At 43.0% G+C, this 26330-nt stretch overlaps 2 protein-coding genes across 4 annotated transcripts in view; one reads left to right on the top strand and one right to left on the bottom strand.

The window, feature by feature from the left end:
- PUS10 (pseudouridine synthase 10) overlaps positions 1-6266 on the top strand; it is a 40069-nt gene extending 33803 nt beyond the window's left edge. For 2 of the 3 annotated variants that reach the window (XM_074910030.1, XM_074909949.1), the window contains exon 18: positions 1470-6265. In XM_074910030.1, the coding sequence (XP_074766131.1) occupies positions 1470-1508 (39 nt within the window). In that variant the 3' untranslated portion in view covers positions 1509-6265. Of the gene's footprint in view, positions 1-1469 lie in introns of all 3 variants that reach the window. The other variant, XM_074910114.1, reaches the window with a different exon arrangement.
- The window catches only part of REL (REL proto-oncogene, NF-kB subunit), a 32476-nt gene continuing 10142 nt past the window's right edge, over positions 3997-26330 (bottom strand). Inside the window, exons 4-10 of the mRNA XM_074909812.1 lie at positions 23187-23278; positions 12490-12630; positions 9620-9724; positions 9104-9316; positions 8688-8756; positions 8505-8579; positions 3997-7078 (exon numbers count right to left, since the gene is read on the bottom strand). Of these exons, the coding sequence (XP_074765913.1) occupies positions 6285-7078; positions 8505-8579; positions 8688-8756; positions 9104-9316; positions 9620-9724; positions 12490-12630; positions 23187-23278 (1489 nt within the window). The 3' untranslated portion in view covers positions 3997-6284. The remainder of the gene's footprint in view (positions 7079-8504; positions 8580-8687; positions 8757-9103; positions 9317-9619; positions 9725-12489; positions 12631-23186; positions 23279-26330) is intronic.

The raw sequence follows: 26330 nt of genomic DNA, 5'->3' as shown, positions 1-26330 counted from the left end.
GTACCATACTGCCACATGTGACAGGTTGAATTCACATCAGGAAGGGATGGGAGCACATGCCATGAATCCATGAGGCTCATTATTAGCATGCACTGGAACAGAGCTTAGCAGCATCACACCTACCACAACACTGCTTTTCAAAACAGAGTCGGATGAAAAGTAGGAGAGATTTGACTTCCTCTTTTAATGCTGGTTCAAACAGAGCGAGAAATTTTATCTGTTGGCTTGCTGGAGTCAGATGAAAAAAACAAAATTTGTTTTGGTTAAAAGAATGTATGTAGAGATACGAATTTAATATTTAACCTAGTGGTTTGGCAAGGTTTCTTTAAAACATGGGTTTTTCATTTTAAGTAGCTGATGAGCAGCAGCATGCTTGTTCTTATGTATTTCTGGAAAGCTGCCCACCTATTACATTTTGCAGAACAGCCTGGCAGGTTTTTGCGTATCTTTTGTAGGACAGTACAGAAAGAGAACTTGCAAGGGGCACTTGGTTACTTCTAAGAACAGGAACGCCTGACTTGGGGCTTGGGCTGAAGCATCAATCTTGTACAGATAGGACATAACTATGAAAGATGTCTACAGACTTGAAAATAATTAGTCATCTTGCTAATAATGCATTTTAGTTCAGCCAAAGAGCCTAATCCTTTGATGAAGTTGTAGATTAGGCAAGGAGTAGGTATGATTAATGTAGGCCGTCTTGAAGCCAAGGCTGCAACGTGCTGTGTGGTGATCCCTGCATTGTGATTGCAAATGGTGATACTATGGCAGCACAGGGCCTGCTGCTTTTGGAAGAGGGTGAGCAACAGGTTTATGCCCGAAGGGAATTGGAGATGTGGCCTCAGGGAGGCCAGGGAATAAAGACATAAGTTGTAGTAATTACGGCATTTGCTTCTAACAAAGTGTCAGGCATGTTCTGTCCCTTTTGACTAACGGTCAGGATGTCTGTTAACAGTGTCTCGTAGATAATTCTTGCACATAATAAGCCTGACAGCTTATTCTTTAAGTTTTCCTTACTGCAGAGGCAGATCGGGGGACAGGTGATGGTTTTCCACTCCATCCTCACCTGCACTGCCCAACACCTGAAAATTTCTGTGGTATCAATCAACAGGTTATTATTCTTTCACATCCTAACCCCTCCATCTGTAGGATGGGTAGAAGATGGAGATAGGTCACGTTTCTAATTAACAGTTCTTGATGCCCTGTAAATGCTGGCAAGCACAAGGATGCCACTTTACGAAGAAAGCCCAGCTCCCAGGATAGCTCTCCAGACACACGTGGAGCCACTAGGAGGTGGCTGTTCCATACCACCGCCTCCTGCTTGCCTTGTGTCCTCTCTCTTATTTATTTCCTGTTTCTTTCCACTATTAGCCTATAGCTGACAAGCACAGAGTTCTGATACCAAGTCTCTTTTATGTATGTAAAATACCAAGTTTGCTAATTTTTACCTACCCCCCCCCTTGCTCTTCTAGTCTGTTGACGTTGACTGGCCTCCAACCCTGGATAATTAACTTCAAGTTGGGACGAGGAAGAAGCAGCAACTGTGTCAGCAGCTGGTTACTGAACCCTGCACAGTATTAACAGCTCAGCTGCAACATATTTCTGTTAAGTATTTGGATCATGTTGATCTGCCAAAGGCTCCTGTTCCTTTGAATCAACTTTAAACACTCTGGAACAGGTAGTGTTCATTCAGTCTCTAGCCTTATTTTAATTTCTTCTGTGCACAAAAAGATTTTGGTAAGCTGGTGTATTGATAATGAGTCTTTTTAAAAACCAATTATGATAAATGGTGTAACATGTGCAAATGGTGTACTGAGCAAGTACATCAAGTGTGCTTTCTGCAGTAGTTTAAAATGTTTAAATTAAAACTAACCCTCCCTCGAGCCAGATCTTTTTTAGACTGTTTTAATATTGGATGCTGCAGCTTTCTTGTCTGGATGCACGTAGCAGTGAGTTACCTTAAACCCAGCCCTAACTCTTTTTCTGAGCACTGTTTATGCAGGAGCATTTCCCACAAGTCAGGGAGATGCTGAAAGTGCCTGCAACAAGATAATGCTCCGCTCTCTGCCAACGGCTTTTTGGTCAGTGTCACGTTTAGAGATGGGCAAATTAGTCTCCTAGACAAAGTGCTTTTCAAAGGGAGAAACAGTTTTCAGAGGAAAACTTTGCACTTAAAACCAAGTTTTTCTCATTTAAAAACATCAGCACTGCTTCCTAGAATCAACAGTTGAGGTACTTGGGGCCTCAGCAGCTCTCTGGCCTGGTTACAGTCCTCTTCAGGCATAGGATTTCCCCTGTTGAGTCACTGTATATAAAAAGATAGGGAACTCCTGGCAGTGGTGCACAGTGGAAATATAAAGAAAAAAAAGGAATACCAGGAACCTCAAAGTACAGGCAAATACAAAACCTACCAAAGAATGTTGGTATTGAGAGATGAAAAGCTTCAGTTTGTAGCATAATACATTTTTTTTCTAGTACAGAGCCTTGGATAGATTCTTGGAAAGGTTGAACATTGCCTGGGAACACACCTGGAGTAGGGAAGACCCGAGTTTTTCCTCTTTACTTGTGCAATTTTAAATGTTATATGCAAAGAACCACCTCCATCTTTAGGAAAAGCCAGTTCTAGATGATGTTAATCTATCAAGAAGATGATTCTGCTTGCCTGAAGTACAGAAGAGAGTTAATACTAATCAACAAGAAATTAAGGTTTGGAATTGAAGGGCTCTTCATTAATTAACATTTCAGAAATAGAGCGTAATACTTGCCAAGACAAATCACTGGGGACAGTGAGGATTACTGAGATACCTTACTTCCAATTCAGCGGTGCCAGGACCTCACCATAGAACACCTGCAGGATAACTTTGGCTGAAGGCTCAAAAAGGCATTAATAAATACGTTTTCAGAGAGATCCTGAAAACTGATTTTGAAAAATTAGTCTAAATAATATACACTCTGCCTGTGATGGGCTATCAAACCTTGTCTCTCATCATTTGTTTTCCTAGTCCACTAAGTATAGCAGTGGTTCAGAAGCTCCTGTTTTTCTAACACCAAAATAATTGGAACTTGATTCAGACAGCAATATTTTTTTTGTTTTAATCTTAAAGCTGTTATGAGCAAGAGATTCCAGGAGTGGTTGCCTCAGATAACAATCTGTACTAAGAAAGGAAGTGTCATGAATGATGGAAAACTTAAACTGAATTCAGAAAACAAAAGAGGAGTTCAGTCTCGCATTTGTGTGATTTTTTGAAACTCCAAGTGAGCTAAAATATGATTTATAAATTCCATAAACTACAAGGCAAAAAAATGTAAACAAGGCTGCACAATGGACACAACCAAACCAAAGGGCTGTTCCAAGGGGGGAGCAGCGCTGACACGGCCGTAGCAGAGTGGGCTCCTGCTCCTGTCCTGGTGTGCGACACTGTGAAGATCATGTGAACAATCCAAGTGCAGATAAACAGGGTGATCAAGATCACACTAACAAGCTGAGTCTAATCTCTTTGCCATACAGTGCTGAGAGGTCCACTAAAAATTCCCAAATTGTTTCTTTTTATGATAAATTTGAAGTATCCAAATGAGGGGTGGGGGGGAAGAAGCTGATGATGCAAATATCTCTACAGCTTTTTATACAGTTACTGTTCAGTGATCCTGTGAAAATATGGAAATGAGAGATGTAATCTGTTTTTTTGAACTTTGTTTAAAGTCTGCAGTTTCTAATACAAGGTAAACCCTTGGAACTCTCATCTGGAATGAATATTTGCAGCTGTAATATTAATGTTTTACTTTGGCCTTCATCTTATTTCTACAAGTAAAATACCTACTTGTGAGTACTCAAATAGGATGTTTAGTAAGAAGATTTCATCCTGTTCATCAGGCATGTGTGAAAAAGGTACATATTTTCTATCATGTTATGTGAAAAATACTAAAAAATTATGTCTGGTGTTCTTAGTCCCATCCTTCTTTGCACTGGAAGGACTCAAAGCCACTATTTCCCCAAACAACTGCTCACCTGTAATGGTCCCCTCCAACATTTTAATTTTTTTTTTTTTTGCATCAGCTTAGCTCAACCCAGAGCAAGCTGTACCAGCAGCACAGCTCCAGCTGAGCATGAAAGCATCTCTCCTCTCTCTGCTCCCCTGACTAAAAACATCTGCCAGAAAAAAAAAGCCAAGTGCAGACGCTCACTTACTACACCCATGGCTTCAGGTTTTTTAGTGGCCAACAGTACCTGTGAGCAGAAAATACTCTAAAAAGCCCCAAGATAAGCAACCCATCACCTACCGTCTCCCCATTCTTTGGCTTTCCTGCGGTGAGGGATGTCATGAATCTGAGAAGGTTGTAGAAGCCGAGTACGTAGTATAACCAGTTTTTTAATTACCAAACCAACTCGTTTACAAAGGAAAACAGAACTTTGAAAATATTTAATTATACAGTAAAAACAAATTGTACTATAAAGAGCTTTCTATGAAGTGAGTAAAATGTTTACATTTAATATACTTAAAATTGAGAACTTCAAAAAAACCAGAACTGAATAAACAACACATTTCAAACTTTCTTTGTATTTCTTTCATCTTTCTATTATTCAAAACTGCAGAGGAGAAACTGCTTTAAAAGGTGGGGAGTCAGTTGATCGTGTTGTGTACCTAGAGTTAGGGGAAGCAGTTTTCCAAACTTCATCTATTCCCCACCTTGTCTGGGGAGCATGTACTGTCAAACCCATGTAATTGGTGTAATGCATTACAGCAGCAGCACCTTATTGCTTTGAAAGCAACGAATTACTGCAGTTAAGGAGTCATTGCTTTCCTATAAACCACAGAGGTTTTCAGGAGTTCCTTTCTGCCTTGTGTACAACTACATCAAGTGGATTTTTGGAGTTGTGTTTTTTTCCTTTTTTTTATCTGAGCGCGGTTTTTTTTTTATTGCTTCATTCCATGGTGCAGTTAACAGTAACAATTAGATTCTTAAGCCTTATGTGCCATACAAAACAGCTGTATAACTTAAGAAATACTCATATATATCTTGCTCTGTTGCTTCTTAAAAAAAAAAAAAAAAAAAAAGTAGCAAAGCCCTATAATGCAGAGTGTCCTACCTTAGCCAGTTACACCCAGGTGAGTTGTCATTGCACATCTCACAACTCAAGACTAAGAACGAAGACTGGGAAACAGGTAGAAGGGAGGAAGTTCTGGTTTCAGAGACAGACTAGAGAGGAGTGTTTTTGATGAGTCCTGACTGAAATGGCCCAAAGTTGTTAATAGCGTGCATCGTGACAAGGCTGCACCAAGAGCCTCTGGCTTTGCCCCACAGCTTTCTTGTCAGGGCGTGGGGGGGAGCCAGGATCTGAGCTTTCTTTTAAGCAGTCACTTGCATAGCAGGAAACTGCCAGGATACCTGAGGAAAGAACAGGTAGATGCTTTGGCTCAACATATTTCTGCAGTTCCAAATAACACACACATCACAGCTACACACACACACACACACACACCAGAGAGGTAACAGCATGCTCCATTCCTAAAGCAACAGCGGTTTGTCACTTAAAATAGTGCACTTGGAATGAAGTGCAGAGAAGTCCTTACTTTCTGTTCATTCTTTTGTGCAGTGATTCATTTACAACAGAGCTGGACTACTTAAAAACTCAAACCTTCCGGTCTTTTAAAATATATCTAACAATGACATAGTCATTAAAAAAATTTTGTAGAGTAAATTTGCCTTCAAAGCAAATGGAGTGTGGTGAAAATGTGAAAAATCAATATATGATCTTGATTTAGGAGAAGAGTATTTTATACGAAAGAAGGGAAGAAACCTAAACCTTTCAAGTAAGTGGAGGAAAACTACCATTGTTAGGTGAGTCTGAGCTAGAGTGCCCACGTGCAGGTTTCCTTCCTAATTTCTGTCCTGTCAAAACTTACATTTGATTTTCATAGCAAAAATGGTTATTTTTCAAACAATTTGAACTCTGTGAAGTAGCTGAACTTTTAACCCTTCTGAAGAGGCCAGCTTGGACAGCCCGCAAAGGTAAGGAAGATTTAAGAGTTAACAGTTCCCTTTTCCAACAGCATAAAAGTATGTATACAAGGTACCTTTAAGGTATGGAACCCCAAACCCTACTCCCATCTCTCTTCTTTATGGGCACCAGTCTTTGGGCTGTAACACATAACCTTAAGATACCTCATGCAACGTGCACAGTAACACTCTGAAAGAGAAAGCAGGGACTGCAAAAGGGTAAGTTCCTCCTCTTCACCCCGCCAGCCCCCCGAGAAGCACTACGTGCCACCCGCTGCCAGGCCACTGGCTCAGTGGTTATAGCTCTGTAATATGTTCTCAAAGGGGAAAGACTGATAGAGCTCATCAGCGGGGACACCGTCGGTGTCGTAGTACTGGTTATCAGCAATGCTGTTCTGATGGTTGGGCATCGGGTTGGCAGAGAGTCTGGATTCATTTAAAACATCTTGGTCTATAAAACTGTAAACGGCTGGATCGGGTAAGTTAGACTGCGAGTTAAAAGGCGCATTGCCTGGGGGGGCTACGGGCGGGCACGCCGCAGGCACCTGATGGAGCTGCTGCCTGTGGTTGCTCGTGTTTAACACCGGGTTGTACTTCTCGAAGTTGATACTGGTGCAGTTCATGTCATCAGTCTCCATGCTGACGAGGCTGGCCGTGGAGACGCTGGCGGGATGGGCCTGGGGCACCACGCTGTTAGTAGAAACACTCTGCATCTCGGCGCTCGACCCCACTGCCACTCCCATCCCGTTGGCGCTGCCGAAACTCCGGTAGAAACCCGACTCCTTCTCGTCGGGCCAGTTCAGAGGGGCGTCGTGGAACGGCGGCAGAGCGCCGCTGCCCTGAGCCGAGGGCGGAGGCGCGTCCGCTGCCGCGAAGCTGCCGGGCGGGTGGGTGCTGAGCAGGCTGCTGCCCCCTGGGGAGGGGGAGCTGTACAGCGCCTGCCAGCACGAGGAGAGCGGGTCCTGCTTCCCCGGCCCGCCCGATGGCGCAGGGGCCATCTGGCTGCACACGGGGTACATCTGACTCGTGTTGGCCAGGGCTCCGAGCCCCGGCAGCAGCAGCGGGGATGAAAACATGTTTGGTTCTAGGGAAAGGGAAGAAAGACGCGAATGCATTTTAATGACGTTTCTTTACGAGTTTTAAAATTACAAGCAGTAAAACGCCAGACAAAACCGGTGCTATTTTAGTAAGATTAGATGGGCATTTCCACTTTGATACTTGCCTAAGTACTCTCCAGGCTGGACCCCTGTAGTGCTTGTGCCTGCTAAGAGGCCCCAAAACAAAGCTGACATCTAGATGAATCTCACAACTAAACATTATATATTATTAGTACCTGTTAATTAGTAAAATCTGTATTACTATGAGCATTAATTATTAGTACCTGATCATTAACGAAGTATGTATGCTCACTAGTGAAAGACTTGGACAAAAAGTAGTTAGTAGTGAGGCTGAAATGCTGTGAGAATGTGTATCCAACGTTCCTTGTTTAGCCTTGTTCTAGGCTGAGAACCCAAGGGTTTGGCCTTGTTAGAAACTCCCTTGGTTCTCGCCCCCGAGCCCTGGCCAGACTTTGGCTGGTATCCAACAGGGGGACGAAACCACATTTTTACACTTAAAACAAAGATGCCAGTTATTCTGGCTTGCTGATTTTTGGTATATAAGGCTGGACCCTCTTGCCACGACTTTGGATGCTTCACCTATGGGTGAATGCACTTCATAGGATTTCCCACTTGCCGGGAAAGACTCAACAAATCCTCGCTGCAACTGGGGCTGACAGTGCCTGCGGGTCTGGGTGTTGGTAACATATGCAAGTGGTGAGGGATCTTAAATCACTATTTTCCCTGTCGTGTAGTAATGATTAGGTGCCTTGCCTTGCTTAACAGTATGTAGTAACAATTACGTGTACTATTCTGTATTTTTCTCACTGCTTATTTTCTATAGTAACTAGTTATATCCTTTGATTAACAGATCAGCCTACTCTTTTCACTCTAGTGTCTGAGTTGAATTGGCATCCTTGATCAGCAGAACAACCCCAGGTTTCTGGACAGCAGCAAGACAACTACCCACCTCACCCCACTATGGCAAATGCTGAAGGTGACAGTGACATTTAGGTAAAGAACTGATGGGTTTCATTTGTATAGTCACAAGTAACAGCATCTTACAGGAAAAAAACCTCAAGAGAACATCAGAATTTCAAGCAAAGAGGAGGAAAGGCCGGCAACTGAGTGTACATTTGAAGGGCTGAGTATCTGAACACAGAGAAAAATCAGCAGTTATCTAAATGAAGGCTGAAAGCTAGCAATGCTTCAAGAGGAAGGTGGTGTAGCCCTCTCCTGTGCAAAGGGGCACACGAGAGGCTCTGAGAAGGATCTGGAGGAGGAAAAGTAAGAGGCAGGTACTACTACTGCCTTGGGAACTTCAGTCCTCACTGAAAAAGCTCCATCCCTTCCCTACAGCAGTCAGACATTTACTTGTTTCAAACCACTCATGGGTTGCAGGCAGAAACCCACCTTTCTTAATCAGCTTCCCTTCAGGAGTGACAGCGGGGAACGGAGCTACTTTGGGCCTCTCTGTGGCATTTGGTCCTGCAACAGAAGAAAACATGAACATACACTGAATATTTGATTTTATACAAATAACTCCATCTGAATTTAAGTTTACTCAAACAAGAAAAAGACAAATATTTTCCTTACCACAGTCCTGTATGAGCTTTTGCCAAGCCAATGTTGATCTTTGCCTTTTTGCTTTGTTGCCGTATGGATCTACAGAGAAAGGAGTGGAAGGGAAAAGCATTGTATTTCTCCTGGGTATAATTAGCAAAGGAGCTTTCTAAAACTTACAGTAGTGGCACCTAATTGTTGTAAGATATATTTAAAGAAAATATTTCAGACAGGACAGCACTGACAAACTGAGACACTGTTATTAACGGTAACTGTTAATCTTTTCATTCAAAGAGGGAACAAACTGACTATTGTTACTTGTAAAAACCAAAGAATCTACTTGTAGAAGTAGCGTTGTAGAGCTTTCACTAAATAAGCTACTGATTATTATCAACACGAGTTCTGCACTGATGATGGCTTTTCAGAAACTCAGCTAATTGGAACGGTACCTTTTTCATCTGGCAGGTATCTGAAATCCATAGGTTCGCTAACTTCCTGGTCTGAAGGTCTTCGCAGCTGCATCTTCACTGTGACGGGCTCGGTGATGTCCTTGAGGAACGGTGGTGTTCTGAACACAATCGCCACTTGACGGTGAACATCAGCTTGTGAGAAAGAGCCTTTGGCCTCCCAGTTGTCCAAGACAAATCTGACTTCTATATCATCTAGGCCATTAGAAACAGAAGGTGCTTGTTAAGCTGAAAAACAACTGAAAACTTGCAGCAGAAAAAAAGGAGAAAGGGAACAAAGGAAGGAGCCTGACCCAGAATTCAGATGCAAAGTAAATGCCTTGAATTTAAAGGCACCAAGGAGTGGTGAGAGCTCTTGAACCTGAAAGCTCTTCTGCCCAGCTACAAAACCAAACCACTTACACGGGAGTGTGGTGAAGGACTTCAGCTCCCTGGCTAGAAAGTGGTAGCGTCAGCCTTTGGGGACAAAGGGAAAGAAAAAAACCTAGTCAAGATTACCTTTCTGAACTTTGTCACACAGTAGAAATATCTCGTCTCCTCCTTTTACGCTTCCACAGTTCTTGTTCACACGACAGATTCTCAATTCTGCGGTGTTGGGAGCTCCTGGAAACAAACAGGCAAATCAAGAATTACTGTAACTTGGTTGCTAGTGAAGATGAGGTACTAGGAGTTAAGGCATACAAAGGGAAGGCAACAGCTGGAGAAGTGTGACACACCCCAAAACCCAGAGGGAACAAGTCGCTCCGTACAGGAAATTTAGAAGCAGGGCTTGATGTTCCCTGATGCTGCAGCTCTCAGCCGCTCGCCTCCAAACACAAGAAACCCGTGCAGCTGTGCCACTCGCTCCCTTAATAACCTACTTCAGACTCTCAGTTTGAGTCAATTCCTGCCCAATCTTTCATGGTACTGTACAGGTACGCTTAAAACAGAGCTCCTGGTAACCTCAGGCCAGGCCCCAATTACGCAGTTACTATCTGCAGCTATTACTATTATTACGAGGAAAAGTGGGTGCTACATTTACTACATGACACACACCACTTCATTTGCTGAATGAATCAGAAACTTTGAAGGGACGGGAAACAAAACAAACGCAGAAACAGCACAGGATCATATGACTGATAGTGTCATTGTGCGTTTTTCGCAGGAAGGGTAAATTAAGAATCGCAAGCAGCCTAATTTTACCTTTGTTTCACTTCTGTATGTTTGAATGGCACTCAGTGTCCTTTTTACGGGTTTTTAGGAAGGTCTGCTTGGCTTGAGTTTGGTGTTTTGTCTTTTATTTGGCGGGGAGTTTAGAAGGGCTGATAAAGGAAATAAACTCTCCGCTGTCAGCCTCGGCTGAATGCTGAGCATGGCACCAACCTCAGAGGGAGATGTTCTCCACGGCCTGTCACGCTGTGCCACTTCCCATCTCCCGCCACGCACATCCTTGCCTCCCTGTTGCTTCAACTCCTGCCCAGTGCCTGTTTCTCGCTCCCCAAAAGCACACTCCTGGTAACAAATCCCTAGAAAAACGAGCTTCTCACCCCAAATCACATCACTTTCAGCAGGGGCAGAACAACATGTTCTCCCAAACTGCATTTCCCAGAAAGAGTCAACGACTTTATCTGACCCTTCCCAAGAGTTTTCAGCATGGCAAGACACACAGTTTAGGAAATTTTGGTTCAAAACCAGCTCACGTGATAAGCAACTGAAAACAGAAGGTGCCTGTAATACTGAGTTTCATACACATGCAGTCTCTGCTGATGTGATTGCCTCTGTATTATGTTCATATTATTCTTGCGTGTCTCTACTATCCAGAGCAGGTAGAGACTACAAAGTATTAGAAAATGAAGAAAATACTAGCTTTAAAATGTGTGAGCTGATTTTCAGAAAAGCTTTGGATACCTTTTTGCTCCTGAATCTGAACAGATCTGAGAAAGCTTCAAATGCAACAACCTAAGATTTCCAAGCTCATTGTACCATGCAATTTTATCTGAACTTATAACCTCAAACCATACCCAGTTCTGTATGACAGAGCAGGTTTTAAAAAACTAACATTTCTAAAAGAAATTCAGATCTCAAACTGCTGTTCCAGACAAGAGCGGTATAACTTTTATGACTTGTGGTTGCAGTTTAGACACTGTTTTATTTACACCACTGCTAGGTTACACGGAGGATTTTAGATACCTATAGTATAGCAGAAGCTGCCCACGTAAACCCACACTAAAAAACCAAGCTTCCCCCACCACACAGCTATCTGTCATTTCAGCAGCTTAGCAAAGACTGACGTCAATCACCATAGACGAGTAATCATGATTTGGCACATTTCTAAATGGCATCTGAGACATAGCTGCAAATCTTGTACATCAATTTTATCTCAACCCTAATTGCTTTAGTACTACAAGGGTTCTCAGTAACACAATGCACTCAGGTCCAACTTCTAGATAATTCTAGAAGAGACTCTAAAAATATCAAACACACCTGAGTTCACATTCAACATTTTCAATAGGGTTATGCCCACAGCAACACAATTCTAACATCCACTTTATAAAACACAGACCTCATTTTATTCAGTAGCTGCTGCTAAAGTTATGTCTTAAGTATTTAGCATGGAAATACTCTTGCTGCAGAAATAAACCCCCCCTGCCAAAAAGTTTCTAATCATTAAAAGCTCTTCTTCTATTCTCCAAGAGAGAAGTCCAGCACTGAGGGCTAAAATCCTCAACTGCAGTGACCTGCCAAAGCCATACCGAAGTCCCATTTTGTGGAATGTGGAAAATGGTCCCAAGAATGGTTCTGCACCTTCCCAGAGCACGACCAAACGTTCCCTCGTTACCTACCTATACAGTGAAAACAGCAACCAGCTGAGATACAAAAAGGATCTATCAGCGTTAAGACAGTTTCCGACTGGGATAAATCTCAAGAGAGAGTCCTGTTCCAGAGCCCTCACAAGGCAAAAGCAAGGCTCCTCATGGTTACAAAGAGACTTCAGAGGACACCCTTGGAGAACAGATCAGCCTTGCAGCAGCCATCCATCTCGCTACTATTTATTTTAATCACTTGGCACGTCAGGAGCAGGCCTTTCCTTGTGGTCACTGCTGTGATATGTGAGCAAGGGCTGAGAAAGCACCTGTGCGTGAGTCTGTGGCTGTGACAGACAATTCTTACTCTGGTCAACCAACGCTTCACCCGGGGATCATCTTTTGAGTATATGCTCACTGTCTTGCCAGGAGTTAGACATAAATCTAGCAGTCCCAAGCCACAGAAGCGACCCCAAAGACTGGCACAGACCTCAGAAACTGACCTGGCATTTTTCAGCCCCAGCAAAAGAGAAAAACAAAAGGGAAAAAAAGAAGAAATATACTGATGACTGAGTTGGTACTTACTATTGTCATAGATGGGGTTGGAAATCAAAGGAGGAAGAGCTAACGTGTAGTTGCCGTGTTCGTCAGGGAGGAAAGCTTGGAAGCAGAGGCGGACGACATTGAGATCATATTCATCAATGTTGTGCAGCTGTTCTTCAGGCACTGAACAGCAGAAGGAAAGACAAGACTGAGGATTAGTCATCAAAACCAGCATCAATTCTTCAAGCAACTGGGGATGAACCTCCACGGGTAGAAGAGATGGCGTTGCCAAGGCAGACAAAACGTGCCCATAGTCCCTGCTAGCTTTACAGGGGCTGCATGAACAAATTCCTTGTCCACAGCAAATGATGCAGAGGCCTTTAATGCTTTCCCTTCATCAAACAAGGCTAAATTGTCCTAGTTCTCCAGCTGTTTCTTGCACCTGGTTTCTTCACCTTGACTTCCAGACCATTTTCATGTATCTATAGTTTAAACATCATTCCCTGGACACGTTTCTCTCTCATCTCTCCATGATAAAATTTACAACATGGATACTGCTGCTGAAGAGAAATATTTCAGTACAAATAAGTCCTAGGATATAGCTGAAGATTTTCTGCAACAGTGAGACACTCCTGCTATATGGTATTTTCCTCTAGAAACTGAGATGGAAGAATAATCAGAAGACAGTTCTTGGGGCAAGAATGAAGCCGAAACAATACAAGCCATCTCCCCTCTCCCATCAACGTGTGTGTCACTTCTCTACCTCTGAGAATAGTGATTAGCAGTATCATTATGATATAAATTTCATAACACAACAATCAAACCCTTGCCAGAAAGGATCCATTTCCATACATATTCCTCCCAATGTCAAACGCAGTACCGCATAACCCAAGCCCAGCTATCAGTTTTGTAATTAAACTAAGTGAAAGGGTGAACAAAACATAGGACCTGGGAAATCATTACCCTGTGTTTCATGTACTCCCAGCCTAATGGGCGATTCTAGGAAAAGCAGCCCTCTGTGAATTCGATGCTTTCCTTTAAGGTCTGACATTCAACTATTATGTTGACATTCAATGCCAGCAAAATGAGAAACTGATTTAATTTCATTTAAGTAGAAGTACTGATAATTAAAATCATTTTGAGTGGCTCTCCTTTCCAAAAGCGTTCGAAGCAGCAGTTCAGCATTGTTAGATACTCCTCGCAATTATCTAAAGTGAACATGCACCAAGTCAACAGATCACCACCTCTCAAGTTCACTCCTTCCCCTGCCCTTTCACAGGCCTCTTGCAAGAATAAAAGATTAAAGGTGCCCGAGATAAGAAGGCTGGGGATCACACTGTACTGATTAGATTGCAAAGCTCTGACCTTTAACACTACCACTGGGTTGGTCTCCACCCTGCCATGAGTGGGATTCTGCAGTGCCCACTTGAATGATTTCTTCCTTTTACCTTTTGATAGCGTGAAATAATAAATGCACTGAGCTCAGAATACTTTCCACTGGCATTTTTAGTCTTTCTTGTGCTCTGAATATCTCAGTTTCTCCTGGCCTCTGCTGTAAAAAGAAATCGAGTCACCTTTCCCTTTCACAAGTCCATGATCTGCAATATTTCAAGACAAATAACACCAGCGAGCACAAAACTAAGCAGCAACTACACACATAATATCAGAAATGTTGGTGCCCAAGGCAGTTGTGCCGGTGTGTGCTTTTCAGGTCGGTGGCTGACTGTGTTACCAGACACACAGAGCAAAGTTTTATGCTTTACTGCACTTGACTTTTATGATTTTAATGCACTTTAGTTGACCTGCTAACTTAATAAAATAGGATCTTTAGAAAACAGGTTCAGAACAGACAGCTGTTCAGTCTAACTCAGGTTTGGTAGCCTAACTGCCTCTTGATAACAGCCTGATTTAGAGAATAAAAAAAAAAAAAGAAAAGAAAAGCACATTCTCTAAACTGCACCTTGCGGAAGGGATTGTCAGGAGTGCAATGCTGCTTTGCTCCCAGCAGCTCAGGTGAGTCTAAGCCATGCTCTGCCACCGCTGCCAGCAAGCAATTAGCTCCCAAGGAGGCTCTGGCACCAAGGTGGCTTACACTTGTGTGTTGTATTAGCCATCGGTGACCAGGTGATCTGCCCAGAGAGCCCAAGCAGCAAATTTCCAACCTCTTCAAAATGAAACTGGGCAGAGAGATTCAATACTTTTGTCTAAGTCAACTCCCTGTAGATGGAAGCCAAGCACAAAATCTGGATCTGGATTTTGATACTGAATCAAAGGCATGGACTTTGTGGTTGTGCAATCAAGTCTGTCTCACACATAAAAAGCAGCACTAGTCCTTCGCCGTGTTCTCCACAGGCACAGCAGCCTCTTCCCCAGAAACAACAGGCTTAAAGCTTAAGAGAACTCTATAAATACAAAAAAACACAATAGATATGGAGAAAATTAGTAATGTTCAAATTGCATCACTTCCTATACTAGGAACTTTTGCAAATTCCCAGTAAGTCTGTTTAACCACCTGACATGGGAAAGGTGTGATGTGCTAATAATCACAAGAAACAAAATTGCTGTTTACAGCTCATTGTACTACAGCAAAAAAAATTGCTCCTAATTGGCATTTTCTTATAAATGATTTAATACAATTTTTAAAAATCTGTGGTTTGAAAGAGGAAGTGCTCAGTCAAGACTGATTTCTCTTGGGTTATTTTTAACCAGATGAGAAGAACATAACAGAGCGAAAAAGGAGAACAAGACAGCTGCAACCCCATCTTGTGATGACATGCTTAAAAAATAAAATACATAGAAGCTAGATTCCATGGTCATATACATGTACAGCTTTCATCAATTTCTAAACATATTACATTCCCACCTAAAAGACAATCATCCAAACAAAATACATTTTTTTTTAAACAAACAACTAATTCTGCTCCCTCTGAAGTCTATTTGAGAGTAGCCACTAACTTGAACAGATGCTGGTGTGCACCTTAAGAATATTAAAAACAAACAAAAAGGAGGTACACAAACACGCTGACTAATGCCTGGAGTACAGCTGCACGGAGGATGGTCGTGTCATTCCGTGTTATTTCACTGACTTCTGTACAGGAGAACAACAGGCAGGGTTAAACTTGACAAACCTGAAGTTATTAAAGTTAAGAAACGCCGTTGAAGATATTTTGGGACCAGAAAGGACTGGAGAAGAAGAGTAACCACTCCATCAACCTGTGCGAGCTCCACATGAGCAGCTTTACTGGAATCAGTGACATTACACACGTGAAGTAAAAAACACTGCATGATGCAGCGCGTTGGGAGCAGGTTGGGTAAAAAAGGCTCGAACGCCACACATGAATAAAAGGAAGTAGTACTATGTTTTTGGCAAGACTTCAACTTCCTCTTCTGACTGCTTCTCGCTGTGTGGTACCACACCTTACTGTCTTCATATGAATCCAACTGAAAGAGCTGGAATCCAACCAACAATCTCAGTATGCTTCCGCGATGGCCCAATCTAATAAAAAACTAGCTTTAACCTGGCAGAAATTCATTTTCTGTAGTTATCTATGCAAACAGGACTAGATGAAGGAATGTTTGTAAGCACAGCTCTTTTATAAGGGGAAGGAAAGCTTTCAAAAGTAACATTTGAAACAACTCAAACACATAGAAATTAAAATAATATTTAAAAACAATTAAAATTCTAAGGTAAACATGGGGCATGATGCCAAAAAATCCATTAAATTACCACCAGCACAATGGTAGAAGAAAAGCTAAACCCCACTTACCAAGACTCTGGCAATAGGATTTAAAAAGTAGTATCTAGAGGTACAGTCAATCCTGGGGAGCATTAGCTGTTCAACCTGAAAGGCTCTACAATAACTAGGAAATCCTTTCTTTATAAATCTGTTTACAACTCTCCTGAAAGAAATGCTTATTCTCCAACTTAAAAAATAATTACCCTTTGAAATAATTATCTAATGATTATCTACTGTCACGGGAAGAGACTGATCTAATCCCAGTGTGGGCACAAAAACATCCCATGCAAGCTAAACCATGGAACTCCTTCCACCCTGAGCTAGAGAATCTCAACAGCTCACACAAAACACAGGCATTAGGTTCAGGTTGTCCCCGTCGGATTTCCTTCCGTAACAAAAAATTGGAAACTTTCTGGGTCCAGCCCGCCAATGTGCAATTACAAGTTTGGGCACAAAATTAAAGATGCCAATAGCATTAGGCCTCCTGTTTGTTCCCATTTATTAATTTCTAATGGTTTTTAGTATTTTAAGTCTTCAACATCCAGAAAGGCCAATAAAATACCATTTATCTGATTAAATTATTGGGGGATAAAGTGCTCTGATGTTTACTCATAAGGTGATACTATAGGGAAAGTGAAAGTTTACTCTGAACACTGAAGAGAAGTGATGAAGCGTTTGGGTTTTTTAACTGATAACATGATACCTGATTAAATAGCAGAGTCCTCACACACATCCCTCCACCCGACTTCTAAACTAATGATATCAGAAACTTCTGCAGTGGGTGGGAGTTGGAGGCACTTCAGCATCTCAACTTAACCTGCATGGAAACTTCCAGGGCAAATGATGTGGTGTGACACATTCAGAGAGGGCTGCGCTGAGAACAACCAGTTCACGCTGCAAAGGGACATGTGGTGACCTTCCCTTCTGAACGAGGGGCTGTGGGGCCACGCCAGGTCTCACACGAAGAGAATGACCTCTCACAAACAAAAACACTTCACCACGGAGACCGCTCGGGAACGCACATCCTTAATAATCACCATGAGCTGTGTTCTGCCGTTTCTCTTACGCAGATGATGGTTTTTAATTTAGGGATACGCTGGGAGCTCGGTTTCATTTAGGTGATGACACAGAGGTGGTTTGCCTCAAGTGTTTTGCTCCTGGAGCACAAAGGTTCCCCTTTAGCCCTGATAGCAACCGATCAGTTTAACTTGGTCTATGTCAGGGGTTTTGCTGTAAAAGGCTGGCTCTGCCCAACCTTCATTTCTGGCACTACTTTTATACAGGGACTAGCTCTCATGTGGTGAATCAGATCAAGGAACTGGTCTGGCTCAAAAGTAACTTGCCAGAAGAAAAGAGGAAAAGGCTTGTTTTCAGTCAGTCATTCCGGTGACCACTAGCCCTGGTGCAAGAGAAATGGTGGAAGCAGACAAGAGTGAAAGGAAGGACTGCCTCTTCCAGTGCTGCTGCTGATTTATGCCAGGTTATATCAGTCAGGGAAACTGGGCACAAGTCACGGGTCCATCTCAGCGCCCAGGAGATACATTCCAGATTGACTCCCCCAGCCCATGCTGCAGCCGCAGTTGTGACTGCGTAGCTATACAGCAGCTAGCCTGAGGAAGGGCTACAGCACACAAGTAATGCAGCACACGCTAAACCACCCAAGAATTTGACTGCTGTCTCCTATAGCTGACCTCTACACAGCTAAAAAGGATCTCACCAGGTAGTTTAATGCTACACTTGCAGATTCAAGTGAGCTACAACTGTATTTCCTACAAAGGAAAGAGCAGATGGTCCTGGTGGACTATTTGTCCCTTGCTCTCCAAAGCAGAATATTGTGCTCAGTTTGTGCCTGGGCTTCAGCATCCAGACACACAGTACTAGATGATGGGCCAGGCTGTTTCACACGTCCAGAGGCCTAATACAATCTAGTAGCACTTGCTGAGAGGTAGAAGCTGGGAACAAGGGGGGGACCGTGTCAGCACTATGTTTCTTCTCCCTATACACCTGTGCCTGGTTTATACTTCTGAGCCATGAAGAAGTAAGTTTCAGTCAATTCTGCAGAAAAAAAAAAAAAACTTTGCATGTACCTACAGACACAACACGCATCAGCAACAATCATTTTAAAAAAGCAAAAACTCAGGAGGTCGATTAGTCCGAATGACTGTAAAATTCAGATGCTAACCCACAGTCAATAAATGCCCAAACTACTGCAGTTACATTTCCCTGTGTTAGAGAAGAAACAAACACAGGGAAGGCAAATGGCTTGGCCTCATACAAAAGCCAATGGAAGAACTGGGAATGAGAATTAAAAGTTTCAAAACTCAGCCCTTGTTTTGTCTACACAATATTTCTCTGAATCTGGGTTCTTTGGCTAAGTTTAATCTGAAAGGTATTGGAACAGGTTTAAGTAAATATATCCATCAGCCTCTGTACATTTCTAGAGCATTTTTTAGCAGTTTCTGTTTATAGTACGAAAAAAAACCATCAGCATTTTTTGTGTCTGTACTTGGTAATTTTCCTTTTAGTTTTTAAACAAAACAGGCTGTCCTTTAAGTTAATATACACGTTTCGGCATAAACAGCATTTGCCTGAGGAATGAAAGAACAAAGGGCTTTCCAAAGGTAAAAGCTAAAGTCATATTAGGATCAGAACATTTAGCTTTCTTCAAGTGGATTTGCTCTGTGCCTCTCAAAAAGCTGACAACTGTCAGCTTGAGAATTTAGTGGGGTGGGGAGTGACACATTTGTTTTAACTTAAGGACAAAAGTTGAATGTTTCTTGTAAGATCTGAGGCATTCATGAGAGAACACTATAATGCTTTCCCATTCCAAACCATTCCCAACTCCTGAATTCTTGCTATGAGTCTCCTTTTGGTTCATGCTATTTTTTGTCTTTGCCGAAATATTCCGTGGCCCGCTAAGCCCCCCAGTAAAGCAGGGGGCTGGAGCAAGTGGGCTGGAGAGGGGTGATCCTGCTGAACTTGGCTGATGTGGGCGAGTGGCGTCAGAGGAGAGGCTGTCCCAGGGGCGCAGGCGCGCAGGGGAAGCTGTGGGGAGGGTGACTGTGTACGTGGGAGGGAAGCGAGTGCAACTGGTGTGGGGACGAGCCCGGGCGCAGCACGGAGGCGTGAGGGGGAAGGGGGGTGTCGTGGAGACTGTGACGAGGGCGAAGCCAACACGGGGTCAGCTGCTCACGGGCGGAAAGGGGAAATGGCAAAGGAAAGACTGCGGCAGCAAACGGAGCCGAATTAGTCGTGGGGTACAAGGGAGAGCCTAAAAATGAATTAAATGCTTATTAGCAAGAGCAATTACACAGAAACAGGAACCTTAAGCATGTGTCAAGCTCCAGGGAAAGCCTATTTATACTGTCTTGATCATTTGCCAGATATCTGGCAATTCTCTGGGCTTCTCCCTCTGAGACAAGTCTAGGGTTTTCACACTGTCATCCATTTGGCTAGAAAAAGGTAAGTCCTCTTGCAATACTGAGCTAAATACAGTTTTCCCCTAAATTTAAAGAACACATTTAGAGCTTTTCCTCATTGATAATTAACTCAAGTTGTTATTAACTCAATTGTTGTCTCTATGTCAAGTCACACCCACCCACAAAAGCTCTTAACTGAAGACTGGCTCTTCTTTTAATTTGAGTTGGCCATACATCAGACAGTACATGGGAAGACAAGGATATGGCACAACTCAACAGCTACTAAAAGAAAACAAACACCCTAGAAAGCAGACATGGACCAGCTCCACTGGAGGAGTAACTCTCTCCTTCGATGCTGTGCTATTTATATCATCGTCATGCCAAGGAGTCCTAGTTACACGCACCATTTCCCTGGTGTGCTCAGGAATGAGAGACAAGAGAGATTAATAGAATTGTTTAGCTTATTAAAGGACAAAAATATACGGGACATACCTTGTGAACACAACGGATCACGAAAATATCCAGTGATGGGGTGGAAACAGCAACTCTCTCTCAAGCCAGACTAACGCATGACCTGAGCGCCAGTCACCCATCCCACTTCCATCCCAGCGAACGCACGCAATTTGCACAGCCAGCACTGAACTTATCAAGGGATAAACGCTGCCGGCTAATTGTGGGGAATTCATAGTGAAACAGCCTTGTGGGTACGCTTGCAGAATGACTCAGATGCAGACGGATCCAGCTAGGCACACGGCACGATCCACAACACCAACTTGTTATCAGCCAGGAGTTCAGAGGTGGACATCAGTTGCTTTAACAGCACAGGTGAGAGTGGTGGAGAAAATGACCTTAAAAACTCATACATCTTGACCAAGCAACCTTCCACTGGTGCTGATTATGACCTTGACTCAGTGTGCATCCATACCATACACCGGAAGGTGTGGAGGAGGGATGACACCACCAGAGAATTTGCATTAGGGCTCACTCTCTCCCTTTGCCATCCCAGTTGTCTCCCCCAGAAGACAGTGGTCCCTTTATACAAGGAAGTTTGGAGCACAACTTTGCCGACCCTGCCTTGCTGACAAGACAAGTAATACACATGCTGGCAAGATGGAAGCATTTCACATGTTAGCAGGGTCAATACTGAACCTCTGCCTCGAAAGGAGACTTCGAAAAGAGGACTGTTTGTTCCAGAACAAGGTGGGAAAGAAAAAACAACCAACACACAAACACCCTGAAGACTAGTTTACAGCTCCATTAAATTTCTTTTATGATGTTCATGCAAGAAATTAGGAAGACTACCTTGCTACCTGCTTAGAGGATGCACCTAACCCTGAAACATCTCTACATAGAGAAGTCAAGATGCCTTTCTGAAGACACATAAACCCAGCTCAAAACAGGATACGACATAGCCTGTGCAATCCTGAAGAACGTAGTGATACTCTTCCCACCTTGAAAAACAAGTTAAATCCATACGTAAAACTTTCAATCTTATCAAGCAGTGAACATTACAGCGACTGCTGCTGATGAAACCCTGTTTGGATCAACTAAGTACACATATAAAAATACTTCTGTCACTAATCCTGTTTTATTTGACATTGGTCCTATGCTTTTCTGGGCTCTACTTAGCAAGGGACTGCCCTGGAGCAGCTGGAGGCCATTTTCAATCGGCTCTGCTTTGTGCTGACACATTAACAAGTGCTGAAGGGCAATTACGCAGGCTGGGGATTGCCAGAGGCCCCTTCTCAGCACAACCCCCGCCGAGAGCAGGGTGCTGCCCTGTGTGTCACCCAGACAAGGCTCTTCCCTGCTGCCAGGGCAGGGCTGTGGTCTCCTCTGCTGCTGCACTGGTGGAAAGCAGGCCAGGATCTGCCCTGATGCTACCAAGCACAACCTGCGGTAAACGCCCCAAAACGATCAGCAAATTCAGAGTTATGTGCCAACCACTGTAAAAATCTACTGTCAAATGATTTTAGTTAAACATTTCTTCACTATGACACTCCTCAGCGCTTAGGAACAGTGCTAAAGATGTGGCTGCTAAAGTTGCTTTGGTGAAATACATGTGCAAAAAGGGATTTTTATCGCATTCTTCTACTGCACAACATCAAGAGAAAACGTCAACCCATTTTTTTAATTTATGGAGTAAAAGAAAGCCAAGAGGGCTGAACAGAAGAGTTCCCCTTTTTTGTTTAAAATCAAAGTAGAGCTGGCTGAGTCAAGGTAAAATAATTAAAACACTTAAAACTGTTTACACTGTGCTGAAGGACTAAACTCATGTAAAGAGGGATGCTATTGCGAGCATACGTTATCAGAACTGGGATAATTAGGACCATCAGCCTGACTCCAAACAGCTGTTTTGAAACTAAGAAAATGATCTAAACCATTTCTTATTCTGTAATAACTTCAACACGCTTCTTTTTGCCTCAGTTCGGGGATATGTATTTTGAAGCTAGACAGAAATCCAGCCCTCAACTCTCTAAGAAGGGTTTTTACCTGAATTTAGCAAGACTTCTGTGGGTATTAAAAAAAAATAAATTGGAAAATCTCCAAGATCTTGCCACACTTACACAAACGCATGACTGCATTCATAATGCTCAGCTAATAGTCTGGGGGTATTTATGCTTTTCATCTACTTCCCCCCAGTTGTGCCCACATGATGGAGGTGTTGGTCCCGCTCCATTTTGCTGTGTGCTCCCCACCCCCTCTGTGCATTGAACTTAGCAATTGTGTGGCTGCAAGATGGAATTGGTTTAGCAAGTTGATCTGAGGGGAAACCACTTGTGGGTTGGCTTCCCCCCCCCCCCCCCCCCCCCCCCCCTTTTTCTGCAAGTTGGTTTTCCATTGGAGCAACTTGCTGAGTCCATTCACCGTGTAGCCATGCAGCCTCTGTAGCTGGTGTGAGGAAAGTAGTAGGAGTGTGTGACCAGGGATGGAGGGAAGAACAGGATGACTCTCTTTGTGATCAGTCCACAGATCATCTGTCATATAAAACTACAGCCTGTGGGTAGGCCCTTACAGGCGTGGCTCTGCAGCAGCACAACCTGCCTCAGACTGGACCAAGAGCAATACTGATGTGGACTTCCCAAGGGCCTGCCCCAGCTCCTGTGCTCTAAAATCAAGCGAGGGGCAGCTTCAAGGAGTCCATCAGCTCCCTGAACTGTCTGGCTGAGGGGTCGCAAACACCAGCATCACAACAAGAGAAGGGATGGGACGGTGGCAAGATAGATTTGTAGTGGTTTAAGTTGTTGCAGAGTTAAGCCACAGCTGCCAAAACTGGGGAATCCAATTGCTGAGATACTTGTAGAAGTTTCCTGGGAGGGTTTTTCTGCTGCTATCCAACTGCTTCTATCCACACAGCAACTCACGTTGCTTATGGGGATTTGAAAAAAATAAATAAAAGGGGCAACTATCCAAATAGATTAATCATGTGGTGGCAGTGATGAAAGACTAGGAGGGCAGAAAGGGAAGAGCCATTTCTCAATAAAAGGTTTTTTAGAAAAAATAAAGCTCCACCACAAAAAGCAAAGGCAGGACAAACAAAACCCCACCACCCTGCAAAGTGAACCAGCCAAGTTCTACTCACCATTGAAAGGGTTAATCTTCTTGGAGATTCGTAAAGAAATTGATTCCTTCAGGTCTTTCTTCTTCACACACTGAATGCCCAAATTCTGAAAGCTGAAGCACATGTGGCAGGATTTCAACAACTGAAGACTTCAGTGTAGAATATTCAATAAATTATTAGATGTTGACTAGTGTCATAACAGTGTAAGAAATTTTAAAAAACCCCACCTTATTTTGATAAGGGCGTAAAAGACCTGAAAAGCAGAGTTTTTTTTCTAAAATAACAGCAGAAACAGAAGTGAAAAATACCAAAATAAAATCCTGAAGGATTCATATTCTTTATTAAAAATATATACCTCTGTATTAAAATTTGTTACTCTTCAGTAAACCTACAGTGATTAAAAAGTTAAATACTCAATGTCAGGTAATCTGAAGTGACAATTATTTTTGTTATCAATAAACCTGCTGATTCACATTAGTTAAGGATTTGCTCTCCTGCTTTTATCAGGGAATGTAAATTTAAAATGCTATTTTAAAGGTTTTTTCAAACGAGTCAAAACAGGTTTTTAAATCTCATGTAGTTATGGAAAACTTCTGAAGAGCTGCAGCTCTTCCTTATTTGCATAAGAGCACAGGTCACCCCGATGCAGGAGGTGGGGGGAGTCCCAGGCGAGCTGACTCTTTCCCACATGGAAAAACCATGACATCATCAAAGCTGAGTGGATGTAAAGCAGGAAGTAAAAAGTAAAAAAAAATAATCCGTGTTTCATGATGTTACAATAAGCTCAGAAGATAGGTCGTGCCAGCAGGCACCCTTCTCCAGAAGCACCAGCTATTTCCCTTCCTTTGAAACTCCACAAAGGTTCTTTGGTTTAGCTATGCCTAAAAAACCACCTTAACGGACCTAAAGATACTCCTTGTTCCTGATACTCCTTGTTCCTGCCAACACTCTCAAGAATCGTTCTACATTTCCCTGCTCTGAACAAGGCTATCCTAGCATGATGTTAAGTTTAACTTTCTTAAAATCCCTTGCCTGTGCCCACTATGCTCTGCTCAAAGGTTCCCAAATCCCCTGCAGTCAGGCTCCACTTCCACAACCTTTATTCACTAGAGGAGCGCATAAGCCTCCTTGTGAACCTGAACCCGATACAGTGACCTAGAGGAAAATGAAATGCAGTAGCATCTGATAATTCCCTAAAGCACCTTGGCTTCACGTTGGGGCTACTGACATTCAATATTTGTTCTGTACCTCGGTGAGCAATGCTACTTCTACCCTGTCTTGTAGCTAGTACTTTTTTTAGGGCTGGATCACAGCACATAATGCTTTTTCCCCACCCTGATCACCCACTGTATTCCACAGACTCGGTCTGAAGCACACCTCAAGCCCATGAATGGGCCCAGTTCCGTATTTTATCCCCAAATTGCCCCAGGCTCTCCTGCCATCCACTCTAAGCTATCAAGCAAGTACATAAGTAGAACTGGCCTTGAGCAAAAGCTTTATCCAGCTATGCAAGGACTGACAGCCATTACTCTGCACCTTTCAACCACTGTGAACTAAGCTTCTCGTGGACAGAAACTAGGCTTTCAAGCACCCCTTAATTCTCAGATTATAAACATTTTGTAAAACACGCACTTGCGACAGTGAAAGTGTCTACTGAACTATCGCTGAGCAGAGGGCCGGAGCAGAGGAGAAACTGTTGAGAACCTCAGCAGGGCTGTGGGGTTTCACATCAACGCTAGCTGACAGGAAGCAAGCAAGATAACGAGAAGAGAGAGGGAGAAGTAGGAAGAGAGAAAAAGAACGAAAAACTTTTTTAAAAACTATGATATCATCCATGCAGAGAGACAACAAACTAGGAAGTCAAAATCTGAGTATACAGGCAGTCACGTAAGCTCCAACACTGACACTTTTGCCTTGACGTTTTGGCCGGGGAGGGCTCTGACCAAGTTTAGGCAGCAGTACAAGTATCATTATAACACAAACAGAACAAAACACTTGGTTCAACTGGAACTACACAGGGGAACTTTAAACGAGCAGAAAGTAGAGTAATTACTCAGACCAGCCCAAAATTTGGGATTAATAATCCCACTTCTGCAGGAAAAAAAAAAAACCCACACCAAAAAAAATTGGATTTTTGCTCCATTCAGGATGCTCAACAAGAGTAAACAGCCAGAACCACTACCAGGAGAGGACATCTCCTGCTCACTAGTATTGCATGAGGCTTTTCTCCAACATGGACTCGAAGAGAAGAATGTGAAGACTGAGTCACCAGCCACAAAAAGGAAAATGACTTTAAACATCCAGATTCAATTATGGATCATACTGTTCTTTCATCTTAAAGCAACCAATCATTTGTTGAAAAAAAATGAGTGTACCGATGCTGGAAACATTTCAAAGAGAATGGTTCAAGCCTCCTCCCATCTGGATCTCCAATGTCAAGCTCAATCGAAGCTTACAGTTTCGCATTATCAGTAAAGTGAAAGTAGCCCACTTGCTATTTTGTAAGAAACTGAGAGGCTTATAACCTAATGATATTGAGAAGAATTGATGGATATAGCAAAAAGCCTCAAGTGCTGTAAATGAAATGGAGGCATAGCATTAAGTGAAAGAACAGGATTTGATGCACACACATAACCGAGACAAAATCAAAACTGGCCAACAAATATTTGTAGAGCATCCCAATGCTTTTTGGCATTCTGTCCTGAAATGGCCTCTCCACAGGCTTACCTTGCCCTTACACACTTAACCCTGCGCAACAAAATGCCGAAAGGAAAACCAATCATCAGTGTCTTCCTTCCACCCAGTGAACATAACACATAACCAGAGAAGGTGTTAAGCAATCAGGATTTTTTGCTTCAGACCAGAAGGCCCAGAGGTGAGAGCAGGAAGTGGGATGGGCTAGAATGGCAGACATCATTTGATCTTGGGTGAGGAAGCCTGATTTGAGAAGACAAAGGAGAGGCTGGTGAATGGACAGTCAGAGGAAGGTGCAAGGTCCCTGAACAGCTTAAGACAAGTTTTAGACGAGGTGAAGGGGAACTCTATTTGCAGGGAAGCCCACAAGGGTGAGGTTACAATCACCAAGATGGAAGGTAAGTGTCTGAAGGGACAGTCTCACCTTTCTAGAGAGGTATGACAGTGGGGGAAGAATTATAGGAATTACAT

This window comes from Athene noctua, chromosome 1, assembly GCF_965140245.1.
Source record: "Athene noctua chromosome 1, bAthNoc1.hap1.1, whole genome shotgun sequence".
Lineage (NCBI taxonomy): Eukaryota > Metazoa > Chordata > Aves > Strigiformes > Strigidae > Athene > Athene noctua.
The sequence above is the reverse complement of the archived record's forward strand: the minus strand, read 5'-3'. Positions and strand labels throughout refer to the sequence as shown.